General features: G+C 47.1%; 1 protein-coding gene across 4 annotated transcripts in view; it reads left to right on the top strand.

The window, feature by feature from the left end:
• Positions 1-18,636, top strand: part of LOC147014024 (hypoxia-inducible factor 1-alpha-like) — a 58,752-nt gene that overhangs the window by 34,933 nt on the left and 5,183 nt on the right. For all 4 annotated transcript variants that reach the window (XM_085851592.1, XM_085851591.1, XM_085851593.1 and 1 more), the window contains exons 10-14: positions 169-425; positions 11,985-12,095; positions 15,190-15,462; positions 15,571-15,818; positions 15,964-16,069. In XM_085851592.1, the coding sequence (XP_085707718.1) occupies positions 169-425; positions 11,985-12,095; positions 15,190-15,462; positions 15,571-15,818; positions 15,964-16,069 (995 nt within the window). The remainder of the gene's footprint in view (positions 1-168; positions 426-11,984; positions 12,096-15,189; positions 15,463-15,570; positions 15,819-15,963; positions 16,070-18,636) is intronic.

Raw genomic sequence — 18,636 nt, 5'->3', positions numbered from 1 at the left:
CAAACAGCAGCAGTTTCTTTTTCTTTCTTTTTTTCATCATATGTCTATTATGGAAGGAAAGTATAACAAAAGACTCTTAAGGTGGATGTGGGATTCAGCCCTGTACTTTGTGATTGGTTGGATCAAAGCTCTATATCTTCAAATGATTCCACCTTTGTGTCACTGTAGACGTGCCGCCGAACTCACCTGTCCTAGAGGAAATGCCTCTCTACAGTGATGTGATGCTGGTCCCTTCTGACTGCCTGGATTCATCTATGATGTCTTCGGACCCCATCGAAGGTCTGCCCAAGGACACGATCTCTTCTGGCAGTGGGGTGTGCAATCCATCACCAAACCCGTGCTCAACGCCGGAAATTGCATTGAGTGTACCTCACATGTCGCTGGACCCATGCACATCCAGCCCCTCTTGTGGAAGTAGCTCAGCAGTGAGTAAGAAGCAAATCATCCATTTTATATCATGGTTTCTTTTAGCAAGCCTGTGTGGCTGCAATTTTCGGGCTTCAGGTGACGGGAGAGAGGCGTTTCCTGGTGGTTTGTTGTTCAGAGTAACAGGAGCCATCTGTAAAAGTTGCTACAGTAGATTATCTACGTAAAGGCATTCCGTATATCGGACAGTTGCCTCCATAATAGTTACAGTCAACCGTGGGTGTACACAAGGTCAAATCTTGCACTCAGTCACCAATTTAGTACCTGGAGCTGTGACACTGTCTGCCGGGAAAGCAAAAATAGATCTTTGCTTCAGTTTCTGTCATACAGAACCTCCAATGAGTCTGTTGCCTACGGTTGTTTCTCTATTTGAAAAGGATTGGAGCTTAGTGTGAACCTTGGGGGAAGCACTGCAAATTTATTCCTCCTTGCAAGGTTTGGTGCCAATTTCCAATGGCCATGGGTTATTACTGAAGCTGTAGTTATAATACTCCCACCACGAACAAGCCATGATGTTCAAAGCAGCGTCCAGCCGCACACCAGGTCCCAACACACACCGATGCTTTCTCCCTCCACTTTCTTCTGCACGCTCTACACGTTTTTCTTTTACTATCCTCCTCACCATGCCCTGCGCTGCGTGCGATTGGCCAAGCACCCAACTCCCAGAACGTTCACGTCTTCTGAGATGCCTGCCTCCCTGTGCAGGGTTCCGACGCACTGTTCCGCATGTGGCATCCCGCGCCATGCAGTGCAGGCCCCCTTTTCCTTGGGTGTTCTTCCCGATCGTAGGGAGGGAGGGGTGGAGGGGAACTTGTCGCACATAAACAGCCACTCCCCATGCATACTTTAAAGGTAACATTTAAACGGGTTACCAATGGGGTGATTTTGAAGGTTAAAAGGTGGGATAATGGGTTTCTTGACACTATCGAATGATGTGGATAGCCTCTTAGCTCTTTCTGAACATGCTTAGACACGGGCCCCACTTTTTACACAGAAACCAATGCTTATACTAGACATTTATTAATGAAATCACTACTCCACATTACTTCAGTTACCACCCATATTCCCTCCCGTAACTAGGCTGTGGCCTCGCGAATGCTTTAGAACATTTATGACAAATTTACAGAGGTAAAACAGTAAAAGTGGGGTCAAAGGGGTTGGTAATTTTAGACACAGACTATGGGATTGGTGGACGTCTCAAACTTGACATATTAGCGACGTATATCTAATAACATGGTTAATTGCTTCACGCTTACTCGAGACATTTATTACAAGGAAATATCTGCTCCATACTAAGCATTATTCACCCCTCGGAGCCATTTCCACAACATACTTTTTCCCACAACATACTCCCCATCGTTACCACTCACCTCAAATAAAAACTTGGAAAAAAAAAAGGGGGTGGGGGGGGAGGTCAGGATTAACTCTTAAAGGTTTTCATTTTTAAGATTTCACATTTAATGTCGATGAGACCTTTATCCCCCCCCCCCCCAGTATTCTGGGAATCTATATCCTTGGTCGTCAACAGTACATCTATATCCTCCGTCGTCAACACGTTGTGTTTAAAAAAAGAAATACAATTGTTGGAACAATACACTGCAACAAGTATACCCATTATTACTCTCGCTATTTTAATTAGTCCACCCCGCAGCGAGAGATGGCGTTTTGCAATCAAGTGTGTGTTCTAACTGCCTTTTTTTTTTCTAACCATTTGAGCTTTTGTCATCAAATCTTCAACAAACATTTAATATGAGAATATGGAGAAGACTAATAATTGGATCAAAAGGGCAAAGTCACAGTGAGTCGAAATGGTCTTATCAGCCCATCCGTCACTGTGCAGCATGGGGCGGCGAGTTTTTCTTTATTGCTTCCATTTTTCTTTCTTTATTTACCACGAGCAAATACCACCTGTCGCTTCGCTGACGGGATTATGAAAGGGGGGGGTGTAAAAAGGGTGTGGGAGAGTGAAGAGGTAGAGGGGAAAAGAGAGGAGGGAGGGGGGGAGCGAGCATGGGTTTGGGAATGAGGAGGGGTGGGGGAAGGGAAGACAGTGTGAGGTGAGAGAAAGAGAAGTCAGACGTGTGGTGGAGCGTTAATTACGATTCAGTTGTCTCATAAAAATGATCCCGCATAGAATAACAGTGAAGAAGGGGGAAAAAATAATGTCTGAAATCCATTTTCTCCCGGTGATTTCAATAAATTTGGCCCAGAGGCAAAACCCCCTGGATGCATCCAAAGACAAACACTGCTCGGACACATCCGTCGACACGCACTCCTCTGACACATCTGTCGACAAACACCTCCCCGACGCGTCCGGAGACGAACACCGCCCCGACGCGTCCGGAGACGAACACCGCCCCGACGCGTCGGGAGACGAACACCGCCCCGACGCGTCGGGAGACGAACACCGCCCCGACGCGTCGGGAGACGAACACCGCCCCGACGCGTCGGGAGACGAACACCGCCCCGACGCGTCGGGAGACGAACACCGCCCCGACGCGTCGGGAGACGAACACCGCCCCGACGCGTCGGGAGACGAACACCGCCCCGACGCGTCGGGAGACGAACACCGCCCCGACGCGTCGGGAGACGAACACCGCCCCGACGCGTCGGGAGACGAACACCGCCGCGACGGAGCGCGAACCACCCGCCATGGATGACGGACGGAGCGCGAACCCCCCGCAATGGACTGCTGAGCACTCTGCAAATGTCTTAAGCACTCAAGGAAGCACTCCAATTGAATGGTTGATAAGGAATGGCTGGCCAGGCTATGGCTGCTCACAATATTGGATCCCTTTAACTTTAAAGCAGGTCTTCACTGCGCACACAGCAGTTAATGAAATAAAATGAAATTGGTCAAATAATGACTTTATCCACAAAAGCGTTGCTGTTTCACGTAGAACAACCCTGGAAACATCGCAAAGTTTCATCGCTCGTGAAATAAACATTGCAGACAATCCACCATGTTTCCTGCTCGTCTGTGCATGCATCACGTAGTATATCCATCGTTCGCAGTCCGCGCAAACGTTATAACTTCCTTTTAAAATGTCAGTTTTTCACCAGATTTGCTATGATTTCCTGTGGAGCACCTCGCACGCGAGACCTCCAAAAACATGGACACAGATTTGGCAGACGCCATCGATAAGCAGTCCCTCTGGGGGGACTGGGCACGAGGTTCAGCACTGAATGCATTAAATCTTATATCTCAATGAAGCTGGTTAATTTTGGCGCATGCTTAAATCTTTGGTTCACTCAATAGAATTCTCCAAACAGTCGAAAAAGATAAGTTTAATGCTTTGGAAATTTCACATTTTCTTGGGTATATTGTTGCGGACCGGGTATCGGCTGCGAGCACAACCGCTTGGTGGGGCGGTAGGGTCGACTCTACCGAACACCCGGAGTCTAGATCGTACCTCTCGGAAAACTCCGACAGGTACGGATCCCTTACCGGACTGTGAATCGTCAATAATTCCACCACGTGGTACAGGGTTATTTGCCAACTGACCAAGGCCAAGGATCAGAGGCGACGATGATCCAGCTTGGCGGGACTCGAACCCGCAACCAATGATGATGACCACCACGACCCCAAGACGACAACCAAGACGACCCACCAACCAACCTGGCGTTCCTTTATATCTTCTCCTTCCCCGGGGTCAGACAATCGCCCTCTGAGGCGGCCTCCCCTCTCATTGGCCGGCGTGTCGTGAGAACATCGCCTTCTGAGGCGGCCTCCACTCTCATTGGCCGGCGTGTCTTGAGAACATCACCTTCTGAGGCGGCCTCAGCTCTCATTGGCCGGCATGTCGTGAGAAGATCGAACTCTGTGGCCTGATTGGACAAGAGGCACGCCCCTGCCTTCCTGGGCAGAGTCTCGATCTGAGTTGATGGAAATCTCCGCCCACGTACATGGTCGAACGCACGTAGGCAATGGCGTCGGTGTGAGGAAGCGAGGTGAAGGTGAGGGTGATGCAAACGAATCTCCGCAGCGCACACACGTAGTTCCCGTTAGACACAGGTAGGGGGGCCCTAACTATAAACACACACCTACTGATATAACTGTTCTATAGGGACCCTGGCTGTTGTGTGCGATGGGTTCCAGATTCGTAACACTACCCCCTCCCCTTTTTACAGACTCTTCCCGAGTCATCAAATTTTCGTGTGACCAGCATGTGCAAGTGATCCCCTAGTACGATTTACCTACGGATCCCTGAGTGCGACATTTTTTCATACATGTCCCAAAAATAAATAACCTAGTGCGCTGCATAGCTAAACTATCAGACTCACTCAGACAACTTAAATAAATTGCCGGCGCTAACACAAACAACAGGTGGGTTGAAGTTATTTACAATTTTTACCTTATCTATTTACACTAACCATGCGCCAGGACCTGTCATCTGTGGGAAAGAAGGCACAGTAATGTCAACAGTTAGTGTGGTTGAGTGCTCAGCAGCGGGAAGGTCAGACGTCTTCAGGGCCTACTCAAAGGGTCCCTCTTTTGTCACTGAACCTTCTTTTTTTTCAGTCTTCAGCTGCTGGAGGCAACTCACCCTAACACGGCAGGCTATTGGCTGTCCCACAGGCCATTTGAAGTGGCCTTTATGCAAGAAGAAAGACATGGCCAGGCTGCTCAATACAGTCTCTGGTTCATTGGAAATGGATGGAAGATGCAAAACACAAAAAAGTATGGTGTAGCTGCCTGTGGGGCAGTCCTTGCAACACACTGGGGGGTTGCTGGCGCACATGATGATGGTGACACGGGCAAATGCAAATAAGGGCCGCAGGCATGGGGTTATGGCAGAGGCAGGCAAACAAAGGCATGGTAAGGCGAGGCCAGGTGGACCAGGAGATGTAGCACAAACAGGCCGGCATGTGAAGTTGGCCATCCTCCGGGATGGTTCCATCAGGTTTGTGGAGGGAGTGCGGTGGTGCCGGCCGCTCTGGCAATGGGCTCGGACCTACCCAACCGTCCCCCCCCCCCCCATTCTATCACCTTTGTCTGTCTCTGTACATACGCACTCCCTTAGTTTGCAACAAGAAAACAAATTTAGACCCTTTTTATTTTAATTTTATTTTAAAATTTCGTCTCCCTAACCCCCTTTCTTGTCTTTGTCCGGCTAACCTATCCTGTCAACCCAGCCTACTCCAAACCCCCTAAAATCCTTTTTTGGAGGGGAATAAGGAAGAGACTAGCGTCCTGCCTCGAGGCCCAACGAAGCCTCAGAATGGCCTCCCACAGATTTCAGCAATCTCCCAAGGTGGGTCCAGCGGCCTATAAAGAGTGAAGGGACGGATGGTGTGAAGGGGTACATCTAACTATCCTACTTTTTATTAACTTTAAACTACCCCGGGGCTTTCCAAAACGCCTATCACTCAAAACTATGGGTTCTAACAACTATGATTTCCGTCGCCTGTGTTGGTGTCCATTGAAAATTTTTCCTAGCCCTCAAATTTTCTTCTGTGCCCTTGCACAAGTTCATGGCTGGGCAGCGTCGCTCACTTTGCAGGGATTCCCCCTCTGCCGAATCTCAAACTATGGCACCCCCGGGCCCTGAGGCTGTCTCTGAGCCTACCTGCTCCCTATGAATGTGGGCGGTTGCCCTTCCTGGCATTGCCCCCCTTCCATGCCCATGTGGCATATTTGGTGCTCCGGGTCCCGTTCCGCGGGTCGCCCGTGCCCAGTACACTATCCTGGTTCCTTGGACCCTTGGCCTACTCTGGCCGACTACTTCGGTGCCCACTACTCGGTACTCACCTTCGCAAGCCATACTTGCAGCCAGTCAATTTTACTCCTGCACCCCTCCAAATGGGTTTTGTGCCTTCTCTCCACACCAACAACAAAACGACCTCCTTTTGGTAAATTTGACTAACCCACTAACTAACATTAAACTGACCCCGGGGTCACTTGAGTGGGATTCACTCCTCCCCCCCACTCATTCATTCCTACCATGCATTCCACATTCACTCCACTCGCACACTCGGGCCCGCTGACCCATACTCATTCATCACACATTTTTCACTTTTCTTTTCCAATTCACATCACACTCCCATTCTGCTAACTAAATTCCCCTAACTGACTCGTGCTCCCATATCGCCCCCTTAAACTAGTGCACGTTCCATTTAACTCTACGTAGCTAATCTATGTCCCACTACACATTCCATGTCTCCCAAAATCCTTTTCCCATTCTAAATCTAAACAAAATTCCCACTAACTAGTCCATGGGCCCCATGGAGGACAGCTCATGCCCCCATGAGGCCAGTCTATCTATCGCTAACCCTTCCCACTAACTAGTGCTTCTATGCCCAAACAGGATGCTTGCCACATCTCTGCCGGGCCGTGTACTTGGAGCGAGGATTTTTTTTTGCACCGCCATGGTGGCGGTTTACGACTTGCCCGTTCGTCCCGATGGGTGATACCAACGTCCCTTCCGATGGCCAATCCATACAGCCATGACGTCACCCTGCCAATCGCAATGAGCGCTTGCTTTCGGGGAATTACCCACGCGGAACAACGTGCGCTGTTAACCCGGCCTTCGTGCCGCGAGATCTCCGGTGACGTCATTCGCACACCGAACCTGCGCGGCTTGCCGGGCAGGTTAGCACGAGCGCATCATCCTGGGAACCCGCTCCGCGCGCTCCCCAAACAGAACACGCGGTATGCAGCACGTGGAGCTTTGCCCACATGGGAACCCGCGTGTTCCAAATTCACCCAACACTCGCCGCTATTTTAACCGTCCACGCGACGTTCTTTTTCGAAACGCGGGACGTTCCCGCGCCGGAATCCCTCCATTCGCAAAATGCCGAACGGGCCTCGTACACGGCGTCTCGCGGGACCGGCACGTTTACCGAAATAACCCTTTGCGGCCCTCCAGGCTCGCCATTCCCGTCTCCCGTCTGGATCGGTCCGTCCATTTCTACGCATGCACTCACGCATGCTATGACACTCGCACCATACTTACCTTCTGGCACACTCACACTCTTAACCACACACACCGGGACATTCATATTGGGGATTCGCATCACCACAAGCAATCCCAGGGTTTGCATATCCCCCAAGCTCCACGTGCACCCGTTAACAGCGCCCATCCGCTCAACCTCGTTTGGCCTGATCAGACTCAACTCGTCACGAACTGCTTCAAGAGAGCTTATTTTCTCCCTCAGTTCCTGAAGGAGGCTATCCTGCTGCTCGCATCGGGGGTCACGAAACATTCCCCAAGCTCACCCTCATTTTCCCCCACTTACTCTACGTGTGTGTGTGTGTGTGTGTGTGTGTGTGTGTGTGTGTGTGTGTGTGTGTGTGTGTGTGTGTGTGTTTTCGTCAATTACTTTATTTACTTTATCCTCTACCTCTTCTGATTCTCGTGTCTCTTTTCATTTCCGTTGTCTCTTATTTTTTTTTAATTCCTGCATTTCTGTCTCTGTTAATTTTTCCGTCGTCCCCTCACATTCATTAGTTTCTTCCTTTGTCTCTTTTATTTTATGCGTCCCCGTCACCTCTTAATTTTTCCGTCGTCCCCTCGTGTCTCACCCTACACGTTTCGGTCTCCCCATTTACCATGACGGCGTCTCTCATCACCCCGACTTCACCCGTATCCATCGCGGGCCTGACAGCCGTTGCACTCCCTCTCGTCGGTTCGGTCGCTCTGCCACGTGGTGCCACCATGATGCCTCTTACGCCCGTCCTCATTGCCTCTTGCCCTGCCTGGAGGTTCAACCCCATGCTCTGCATCTCACCCCACTGCGTTTGCATATCACCCTTTAGTGTTTGCATATCGCCCCTCAGTGTCTGCATATTCGCATCCATATCACCCCTCAGTGCCTGCATATTTGCATCCATTCAGTGCTCCATACATTGCGCATTCGTTTTTAAATCTTGCATCATTCGTATCAGCTGTTCGATGTCCGATGACTCGAGCAGAGCCGATCCGCCACGATCGGTCGCGGTTTCGCTAAGGGTCGGGAGGGAAGTTTGACGGAGGCGGGGGTGGTGGGAGGGATCATACGCCGCCCCTGCGCCCCTTACGGACTCTGAGCTTGGTTGCGGGGGCAGTTCCTGCATGGAGGTGGTGTCCTGGACCATAGGTTCCTCTACACTACTACTACCCACCTGTTTCAGCTCGTCTTGGCATGCCATGTCGCGTGTTGGGAAATAAATTTGAAATGCTCATAATTTTTTTTTGGGGGGGGGGGGGTTGCTCCCTTCATCCCTGATCCGAATCCGTGAATTTCTCTACGGAAGCCGAGGGGCCGAATCGCACTCCTGACTACCAATTTGTTGTGGACCGGGTATCGGCAGCGAGCATGACCACAAGGTGGGGCGGTAGGGTCGACTCTACCGAACACCCGGAGTCGAGATCGTACCTCTCGGAAAACTCCGACAGGTACGGGTCCCTTACCGGACCGTGAATCGTCAATAATTCCACCACGTGGTACAGGGTTATTTGCCAATCTTCAAAATACCTAGAGATCCAAGTGGCGAGTTACCAAGTATTCACACCCTCGACGGCCTCGTACGAGTTGAGCTGTTTGCGTGCCTGACCCGTGCGCAACCTGAGCGGACGGTTTCCGAAGTTCTGTCGGTTAAATTATACATTTACCGTGGCAACAGCCTTTATAATTCACCAACATGCATCATGCTTAGCCAATGGAAGAAACACAGCAACGAACTGATACATTTAACAAATGTATTTATTTATAATGGGGGAAGGGGGAGCACGCAAGAAGCAGAGTTATCACGACTAATGAGATGCAAGTATGTACAAGGCACTTAACAGTTGCTACTTAAAGACGGGCACACGCGCGCGCGCGCACACACACACACACACACACACACACACACACACACACACACACACACACACACACACACACACACACACACACACCCCGGTGGTCTTTATCGAAGGCCTCCAGCTCGATGCCAGGTGAGCTTGAGACCAGAGGCTGCGCTTGAACCTGTCCATCTCGTGTGGTCTTCGATGATCCGGCTCGACGGGACTCGAACCCGCAACACAACGCCGCTCCAAGCACCGGGCACCGCGTTCTCCAACCGGCCACGCACCAACCGACCAAGGCCAAGGATCAGAGGTGACATGATCCAGCTCGGCGGGACTCAAACCCACAACAAATGATGACCACCATGGCCCCAAGATGACAACCAGGTGACAACCAAGCCGACCCACCAACCAACCTGGCGTTCCTATATATCTTCTCTTTCCCTGGGGTCAGACAATCGCCCTCCGAGGCAACCTCCCCTCTCATTGGCCAGCGTGTCGTGAGAACATCGCCTTCTGAGGCGGCCTCCACTCTCATTGGCCGGCTTGTCGTGGGAAGATTGAACTCTGTGGCCTGATTAGACAAGGGACATGCCCCTGCCTTCCTGGGCGGAGTCTCGATCTGAATTGATGGAAATCTCCGCCCACGTATGTGGTCGAACGCACATAGGCAATGGCGTCGGTGTGAGGAAGCGAGGTGAAGGTGAGGGTGATGCAAACGAATCTTTGCAGCGCACACACGTTGTTCCCGTTAGACACAGGTAGGGGGGCCATAACTATAAACACACACTTACCGATATAACTGTTCTATCGGGACCCTGGCTGTTGTGTGCGATGGGTTCCAGATTCGTAACAATATATGGAGAAGGAGGGACATAGCCTTGCTTGCTGAAAGTAAATAGGTGTATAGACTTGGTTATTAGACTAGTTATTTCATTCTCGATTTTAACACTTTTTCGTCCGGACGATATCCATTCCTCAAAAATAAAACAAGCAGTCATAGACTGCTACTTACGAAAACGTCAACTTGACCTCTGACCTTGTCTAATAAAAGCTGTCTCTCGAGAAGGTAGCAACGCAAACCAGAAGTTTCTACGATGATTCTGTACCAAACCATCAAAAAATCGAATGTTTGACCTCACTGTGACCTTGACCTTTGACCGATTTTGACCAAAATCTAATCGGCACTTGCCATCACCCTCCTGAATCACGTGGTGCAATTTGACATTGGTAGCTTCTTCCGTTCTCGAGTTATGGTGCCTACAAACACACACAAACAAACACACAAACAGATGACGGAAGTCATCAATATACTTACGAAATCTTTAGATTTCGTCAGTAATAATATTTCGATGAGTTACTTTACGTCTTTCGTGAGAGTTGATCGTGGAAAATTGCATCATATGTTGGATGAAATCGCTCGAAGCTCTGAGTTTGAAAACCATAGCACTTACAAAAGCGATGTATACAGCAATTTGTAGCTATGATGAACAGGCATTAGATAATATGAGTGAGAAAAGTGAAAAAATAACCTTTACCTTTAAGAAATCGTTGCGGCCTGTTCCAAGTCAAGACATGGTTGAGTAGGCTAAAAATAATGGTGGCTTCAGATCCAGCAAGGTTACCCAGGAAACGCCTTTAGACCCCAAAGATCGAGGTGGCCGAAGATGCGCCTGATAACGGATATAATTAAGATGGCTATTAATTATCTTCAAAAGGAGTGTTTTAATTAACCCCAAAACCCAATTCTCAGTCATGCACTTCCTTGGAGTTCCCTTAATATGCATAAAAGGTTTCAGGCTGCTAGGTTTTATGGTTTTGGAGTTGTGGAGGAGACACACGCATACACACACACACACACACAGACACACACAGACACACACTGCCATTTATTGGTATACATTGAGCGTCAGTTTGTGTCCAGGCCATAACCTTTTTACTATTTGAGCTTTTGTCATCAAACTTTCAACAATCCTTTATTCTGTGCATACTAGCAGATACCCATCTACGATGGGTGTGGGTGACAGGACGGATCACAATACTCGGTTACTGTAGTTTCTTTGGATGTTTTGCGCCGCATTCAACAGCTCAACTAATATTGGTGGCGTGTCTGGGTGCCCATGGTAGCGTTTGAGACCGGTCGCTTTTGATTGTTGACCTTGACACATAGTGCCGGATGGGTAACACGAACGATTTGACATATTCATCGTTTCTATATTACCTCCATCAACAGATTAATAACATGGCAGGATAAAAGTCATAAATGCTGAGTTGAACAAACGTCCTGAACTCATGGACTTAGTTAAGTAAAGCACGTCATCTGGGACCCGGCCGTCGGTTTGCCAACGAATGCTGCTGATTGTGACGTCATCGATTCCCTCTGAAAATTCTATCGATATTCGATTTTTTGAATACGCTATCACCTGCGTAAATACATGGAACACGTAATGTGAAGATTTCCGAAGTATGAACAGAATATATTCAGAGAAAAGTGTGTTATAAGTTTCAGGCTTACGCCCATTATATTATGATGGACAAATTGTCATCGAACTTTCAACAATCCTTTATTATGAGCATATGGACAACACTAACAAATATAATGTGCATTATTTATTTATTTACGTATCGCTGATTTTTTTTTTCATCACGTTTCGTTTGAGTACAATGCAGATGCAGACGGGCTTTGCATATTGAGATGCTTTGTAGTTTTATTTGTTTTTGCTACAAGTTTTCGTCCCTTTGTGTGGCAGACAGAGGTAACTAACAAAGCTTTGTTTCCTAATGCAGCCAAACAGCCCTGCAGACTATTGCATTGGAATCAACAATGACCTGAAGGTAGACCTGATTGAGAAGCTGTTTGCGATGGACACTGATACAAAACCTGGCACCTACACACAGGTATTGCTAGTAATTCTTGTTTATCGTGTACAAGTTATTTTCTTTGTTTGTTTATCATGTGTAAAAGTTATCTGCAATGTGCTTTCTACAGGGTTCGCACAGTCCTTGAAACTCCTTGAAATTCCTGGAAAACTGCAAAAGCATTTTCCAGTATGCTTGGTGTTGGTTTAATGGTTAGGTGGTAGGCTTGGGATATTAGCATCCTGAGTTCAAATCCCACTTGGCTGTTGAATTAATACCAGGTGGGGTTGACACTGCCTGTCATCCTTCCGAGGTCGGCAAAATGAGTGCCAGCTTGCTGGTATTCTGTGTCGGAGTGGAGACCTGTCTAGGATTGTGTCCAATAGCCAAGGAGACTGCTTAGACAACACCAACGCTCTGCACAGAGTATGGTCCCAATGGATTGATGGATGTTCCAGTACTGGAAAGTCCTAAAATACTTATCCAATTCCTTGAAACTCCTGTAAAATCGAGAAAATTATTCAAATATATATAATCTGCGAGACCCCCAACCCCTTACCCCCCCCCCCCAGTCAGAATTGTTAATTCCCCCAGCCTCTTTAAGCGAGCGTTACCAATTTTAACCTCCCCTAGGGATTTACCATTAAAGCCACACCAAAATTGTTTCTCACATACAAAATCTACATTGATGGGTCATGACATGGAATGTGCTTTTCCAGAATAGGTTATTATAAGAAGGCAGATGACAACGAAAATGGAGAATCCCGGAACAAAAAGGTGGATGAACACGGGAAAAAAAATTGAAGCAAACTTGCAATCCAATAAATAATCAAGATGGCCATGATCGCACAATAAACTAAAGGGTGCCCTGCGAAGTCTTTTAAAAGATACCGATACCTCTACCAGGGATCGAAAATGCTCCACCATAAAATCAGCGGAGTGGAGAACATGTGACTGAATCGTTCTACGACATGGCTTCAGGTAATGCAACATGATGTAAGTGATGACAGAAAAGTCCTGATTAAGCAGGAAGTAGCTACTCGTAGTCTGCGTGCTGTTTATATTGATTGTAAAGGAAAAGTGAACTTGAATAATGTTATAGCTCTACTATTTTAATTCCTTTTGGCTGAAGCACGTCGATTATCAAGATTGGCTCGTGAAGGGGTCCATTCACAAGGCCAGGTGCAGGGTTTGTGTGAAGACATTCAATATCAGGAATATTGGGGAAAGCGCACTTCAGAGTCATGTGAGGCGCACCAGCACCAAAGCATGGCATCACACATGATTGCAAATGACCACGCTAACTCCCATATTACAGACTTATTTGGCTCCAGGACACGTATTTACACTTCAGTTGTATTTCATTTCTATCTATTTTCTGTTTTGTCAAATCTAATCCAAACATTGTTTTATGCAGTAAACCCTTGTTTTATGCAGCTTGGTTTACTGACTACCCGGTTTTGCCTTTGTTCTGTAAAACCATTCTGTTTTTACATGGTCCGTCTCGTTTTTATGTGGTACTTTTTCCCCCTTTGTGGGTTGTGTACACTCAGCTGCGCTGCTGCAGCACACATGGCAACTGACACATGCAATGCATACAGTACCGTACAGTACTGTACCTATGTCCACGTCAACACTGCATTTCATGGAATCACAATCATTTCCATTGAGGTTGTTATAATATTGCCCTCTTGGTCAAGCCGAGAGTGCACAACATCACTGTGTAGACATTATGGCATTAATGAGTCCAGTGTCCATGAAGTAAAGAAATGCGCAGAAAACATAAGGAGTAGTGAATGCTCTGGTTTTTCACCACGAGCGAGGGTGATTCCGGTAGGTCAAAACCTCTCCAGTTCATGACGCACGAATTTACAGGTGAGATGAAATGTAACTGCTCGTGGAAAACAAGGGTTTACTGTCATCTGAAAATCCACCTTGTATGTGGAGAACTTTTTTTTAATGTTGAAGGCTACAGGCATGGACTGAATCGTCTTCATCGAGGCCAAGCCTTAAATAAAAGATTTGCATGAATAGAAAAGTAAGGAAAGAGAGAATAGTCCAAGATTTTTGAGAAAGAAAAAAAATCTGCTTTTTGAAAAGGGGAAGGTCATGAATGTTTGGGAAAACATGAGAAGGTGAAGAGTTCCAGAGTTTGGCAGTGGAGGGGAAGAAACAAACATCGTAACGGCCCACCCTTGAATTGCCAATGGCCACAATAATCATGTGATGTAGTGGCTTGTCGAGTGTTCCTTGGTCTCGCTAATGGTGGAGGTAGGTACACAAGCAGCAAGTTCTTGCGAGCATAAGCCAAAGTAATATCTGTAGAAAAGAGAAAGAGAGCCTATCTCTTGGTGCTGCAGCACAATTTGATGCAGCATAATTTGAGCGGGTCAAGTTTTGAGGTCACATTGGTGGAGTTGACAAGTCGAATAACTTTGGATTCAATTCTGTCCAAAAGTATGTTTAGCTGTAACCTCCCCAGATGTGAGAGCAGTACTCTATACAAGGACAAATCATTCCTTTATATAGTTGCAGCAACTGTTCAGAGGAGAAGAATCTTCGACATCTAAACAGGACTCCTAATTTCTTTGAGGCAGACTTAGCTATTTGCGTAATGTAAAGCCATAATTTGTTGACTTCAAATTTTTGTGAAAATGAGGATAATTATTAATTGCAGTTTACTCCAGGTGAGCAATACAAATATTCAAACTTTTTTTTTCATCATGGCTGCAATATAATGAGTGGCTGATTAGGCTAAATGCCCTTTTTCCATCAACTGGAATGAATTAATTTATTGTACATATCGGTAAATTATTTCTAAAATCTTCTGAGAGTCCAAGAGCTGTTGGAAGCTGGTAATGCTCCAAAAGGTACAACTTGGTATGGTTCTGTGGTATAACATGCTCAGCTAGTATATTTTGGCTGTCGGTATGCATGTATTTCTGAAATTTTCAATGGAATGCCAGAAAGCAAACAAGGTTTCAATCTTATTCTTGTTTGCATGACACAAAACATTTGTATTGGAAGTTCTAGAAAACCACTTTTGTCCTGGGAAACTCAAAGAAATTTGGTCTTCCATCGCCATGTGAACTCTGTCCTAAACTAACCTCTCATTTTTCTCTGCCCACCTCAGGAGGAGCTTGAACGACTGGCTCCATACATTCCAATGGATGGCGAAGACTCGCAGTTGTGTTCTCTTAACCTGAAGGAACCACTACAGGAGCTTGGCATGCTGGATGCGGCTGACAGGGTGGCGTTTCTCAGTGAGGACTGCATGACTACCATCCCGCTACCCCGAGAGCCATCTCTGTTTTGTTCTTCCACAGGAGATTTATTTCTGAATGAGTCCCCTACTTCACAAGCTGAGCATATCACTGTGACATCCCCACCTACTCCAGAACCACAGGTCAAAGGAAACTCTCTGCTCAACTTTATGGTCTATAAAATAACTTCTTGTTTTTTTAACGACTGCACTGAATTAACTTACCTTCTTGATGTTGTTGTTTGGGTGTAGGTCAAGCGGAAAGGTTCCCCAAGCAAGCTGTGCACAGCTGTAACAGTGCCTGCGGTGAGAATAATCCTCGGAGGTGATGAACTGACCAGGCTTGTATCTGCTGTGCCCTTACCTGTGGAAGATGCAGCTTTGGGCACCCAGCGGAACTTTCCCACTGCCATCTTGTTGGTGCCCCAACTCACAACCACTTTGCAAGTGTCCAACACTCGGCCTTCCACGACTCCCTGCACTCCCACATTGCTCGACAGGTGTGTCACTGACGTCTCTAGTCGTTCGGTCATGATTGATACGAGACATTAAAAAAAAAATTATTATCATTATTATTACTCTGAACCCTGAGTGGGTTGTTGGACTGAGTCGTTTCAATAACGCATTTGTGTGTTTTGTATGCAGTATCCCAGGGGTGACCCTGAAACAAGTAACTTCACCGGCGTTTCCAGGACCCATGAAGCGCAAATTGTATCCTGAGGACTCGAAGGTTGCACATTTTGTTCCAGAGGTAATGGTTCAACTTGTTTGCTCATGCACAGTTTTTTTTGTTTGTTTGTTTTTAGTTTGTTTTTAGTTTGTTTACTATTTGTGTGTGCGGGTTTGAGGACAAACCATTCTTAACATTCCATTCCGACCAGTAAAAGCACCAGATTCCCCTCCCCCTCGCTCCCCCCACCTCCCTCAGCCTCCCCTCCCCCCACCCGGCACCTGCCCCCTGCACAACTTTGTCAGGCACCAATAACCAAGCTTGTTAATTATTGTGCAAAAGACAAAAATCCTTCTGTTCTACAAGAGCACTTACGGAGTGTCACACATTCTTGTGATGGACAGACAAATGGCATAATCACAGAGCCGTGGACTGTAAGGACCAACTTAAAGCTGCATGAAGCAGTGTTGTGCAGGCAGTCGGTTAGGGCATGTGGTCAGAGTATGCAAGTGGTCTCCTTAAAGAGCCAATAGGTTGGTGCAAAGGATTGCCATAGCAGTGCGTAGAGGTTCGTGGAAAAAAAATGTCAACAGATGGATGGAGTAGCTACAAAGGTTGGGAAGTGAGTACCAGCTACCTGGTGAAACCTCAAGATCCTAAAATGGAGGGTTTTGATACCATGTTAGCCTTGTATCGTTGAGGGACATTTATTGCTGACACTCTGCGATAAGCCTTTGCTGATTACCATTGCCTGCATGCAACCCTGACTGGAGGTCTTGCGGGACATAGGCTTCTTCTTTTGTTTTTAGCTTATCTGGAATTTACATTCCAGATAAGATATTGTCATTGTGCTCCATCCGTCCGTCCGTCCATCTCCTTTTTCGACTTCTCCGGCCAAACCGCTGGGCCGATCCGGCTGAAATTTGTCAGCAACGTTCCTTCCCTGACTGGTAACAGGAATTGCAGTTTATTCTGTCACATGACTTTAAGTACGTCAAAATGGCTTACTTAGTATATTTCATCAAAAATCTTCTTCTCCAGACCCACCAGTCAGCATGCTACCAAGTTTTGGTGATAACATTAGGACAGGGACCAGATAAGTACAGGTCTAGTTCTTTTTATGTATTACTTTTGAAAAATTAGAATTTAGAAAGTAGAGATGTACTCTGTTTATTGTAAGTGTTTAACAATTTTTTTTATTTTTTATTAAATTCATCTCTGTCTTAATTCAGTCCCTTTCAATCATTCGGCAATTAACGTACTTCCAATCAATTTGTTTGAAGACTGTTGTGTTGAATCTATCGTGATCTCATGGCCAACATCGTGAACTCGCCACTCCAAGTCGCAAGACCCGACCACCTCGGTTCAGAGGTCGCAGTTGTCGAGTTTGGCACTGAGCAACGGTTCGGAGCCTCAAGGGAGGGTACGAGTTACTGGAGGCAGAGCGGCCAAGGCCAACAGCAGGTCTGTGGATGAAAATAGACGGAGACAGACAATAAGGGATATGAGTAAGGATTAGGGGTTGGGGACAATGCAGGCGGTGGATAATATGATGACAAGCAAATTCTCAGAAAAGAAAAACTGGAAATTTGAAGGGAGGGAGGGGTCATTTATCGTGGGTAGAAAAGATCATTGTTTTAGACGGGGGGAGGGGGATGGATGATCTGAGATGGTGTTGAACAGCTGTCTTAAAGACCTGAGGTTGAAGGTCGTGGAGGGAAGAATGCGGTTAAAGAGAACATGGAAGTTGTTTCCACAGGCGGGAAAAAAGAGAAATGAATGAGTGGAGGTGAGCAGTGATTTTGGGAGTTTCAGCATGAAGGGGGTTGCAGGTGGACCACGAGCAACCTGCAGAAACCTGGGGGTTGGGTGGGGTGGAGGGGGGGGTCAAAGCATGGAAAGAGCAGAGGGTGCAAGACCAGAAAGGAAGTGGTAGATGACAGAATCATTCTGAAGTAGGCATTTGTGAAGGATTAATACCTCAAAGTTCAGTTATATTCTGTTGATTGACAGCATGGTATGGAAGGGGCTGATGGTCAAGATCAGAAGAGATTATCCTTACTTGACTGGTGTAGTTTATGGATGCACATTGCTTGCTGGATACACTCGACAAATTGACAGTTGGTCACTACCAGGAGCTAAGGCACCTTCACCATTCTCACACCACTTCCCTTCCACCGTGTCTCCTGCACACAACATATGTCCACTCTTCTTCTGACCAATGTTTCAACCACTTCTCCAGATCTCCCTGTCATTGTCCCTACATTCCATGTACCAAACCTCAGAAACCGATCTCCACGTGGGGCATCAGACGATTGGTCATCATAAATGGAAAAATTTCCTCCCTTGCTTCGATCGGGTTCCCCACCTTGAGTTTTAACGAGAGGGGGTGAGGACCCCCACGGGGTACTTCGGGCTGTACCCTGCCCATCAGTTGTACTCATCATGGTTTCCTTTTGAGGCGATGTTTTTATGGCCGGATGCCCTTCCTGACGCCAACCCTTTTAGTCGCCTTTTACGACACGCAGGGATACGGTGTACCTATTCTGACCGGGGTACACACCGGGACTCAAATCTCTAAAGTATGTATGATACAATTAGAATGTGAGTGCATTTATAAAATACGTACCATAAAACCACACAAACAA

The sequence above is a fragment of the Eptatretus burgeri genome, chromosome 13, assembly GCF_056783735.1.
Source record: "Eptatretus burgeri isolate ZD-2024b chromosome 13, Ebu_testis_v1, whole genome shotgun sequence".
NCBI classification, from domain to species: Eukaryota; Metazoa; Chordata; class Myxini; order Myxiniformes; family Myxinidae; genus Eptatretus; species Eptatretus burgeri.
This window is presented reverse-complemented; position numbering and strand designations above follow the sequence as displayed.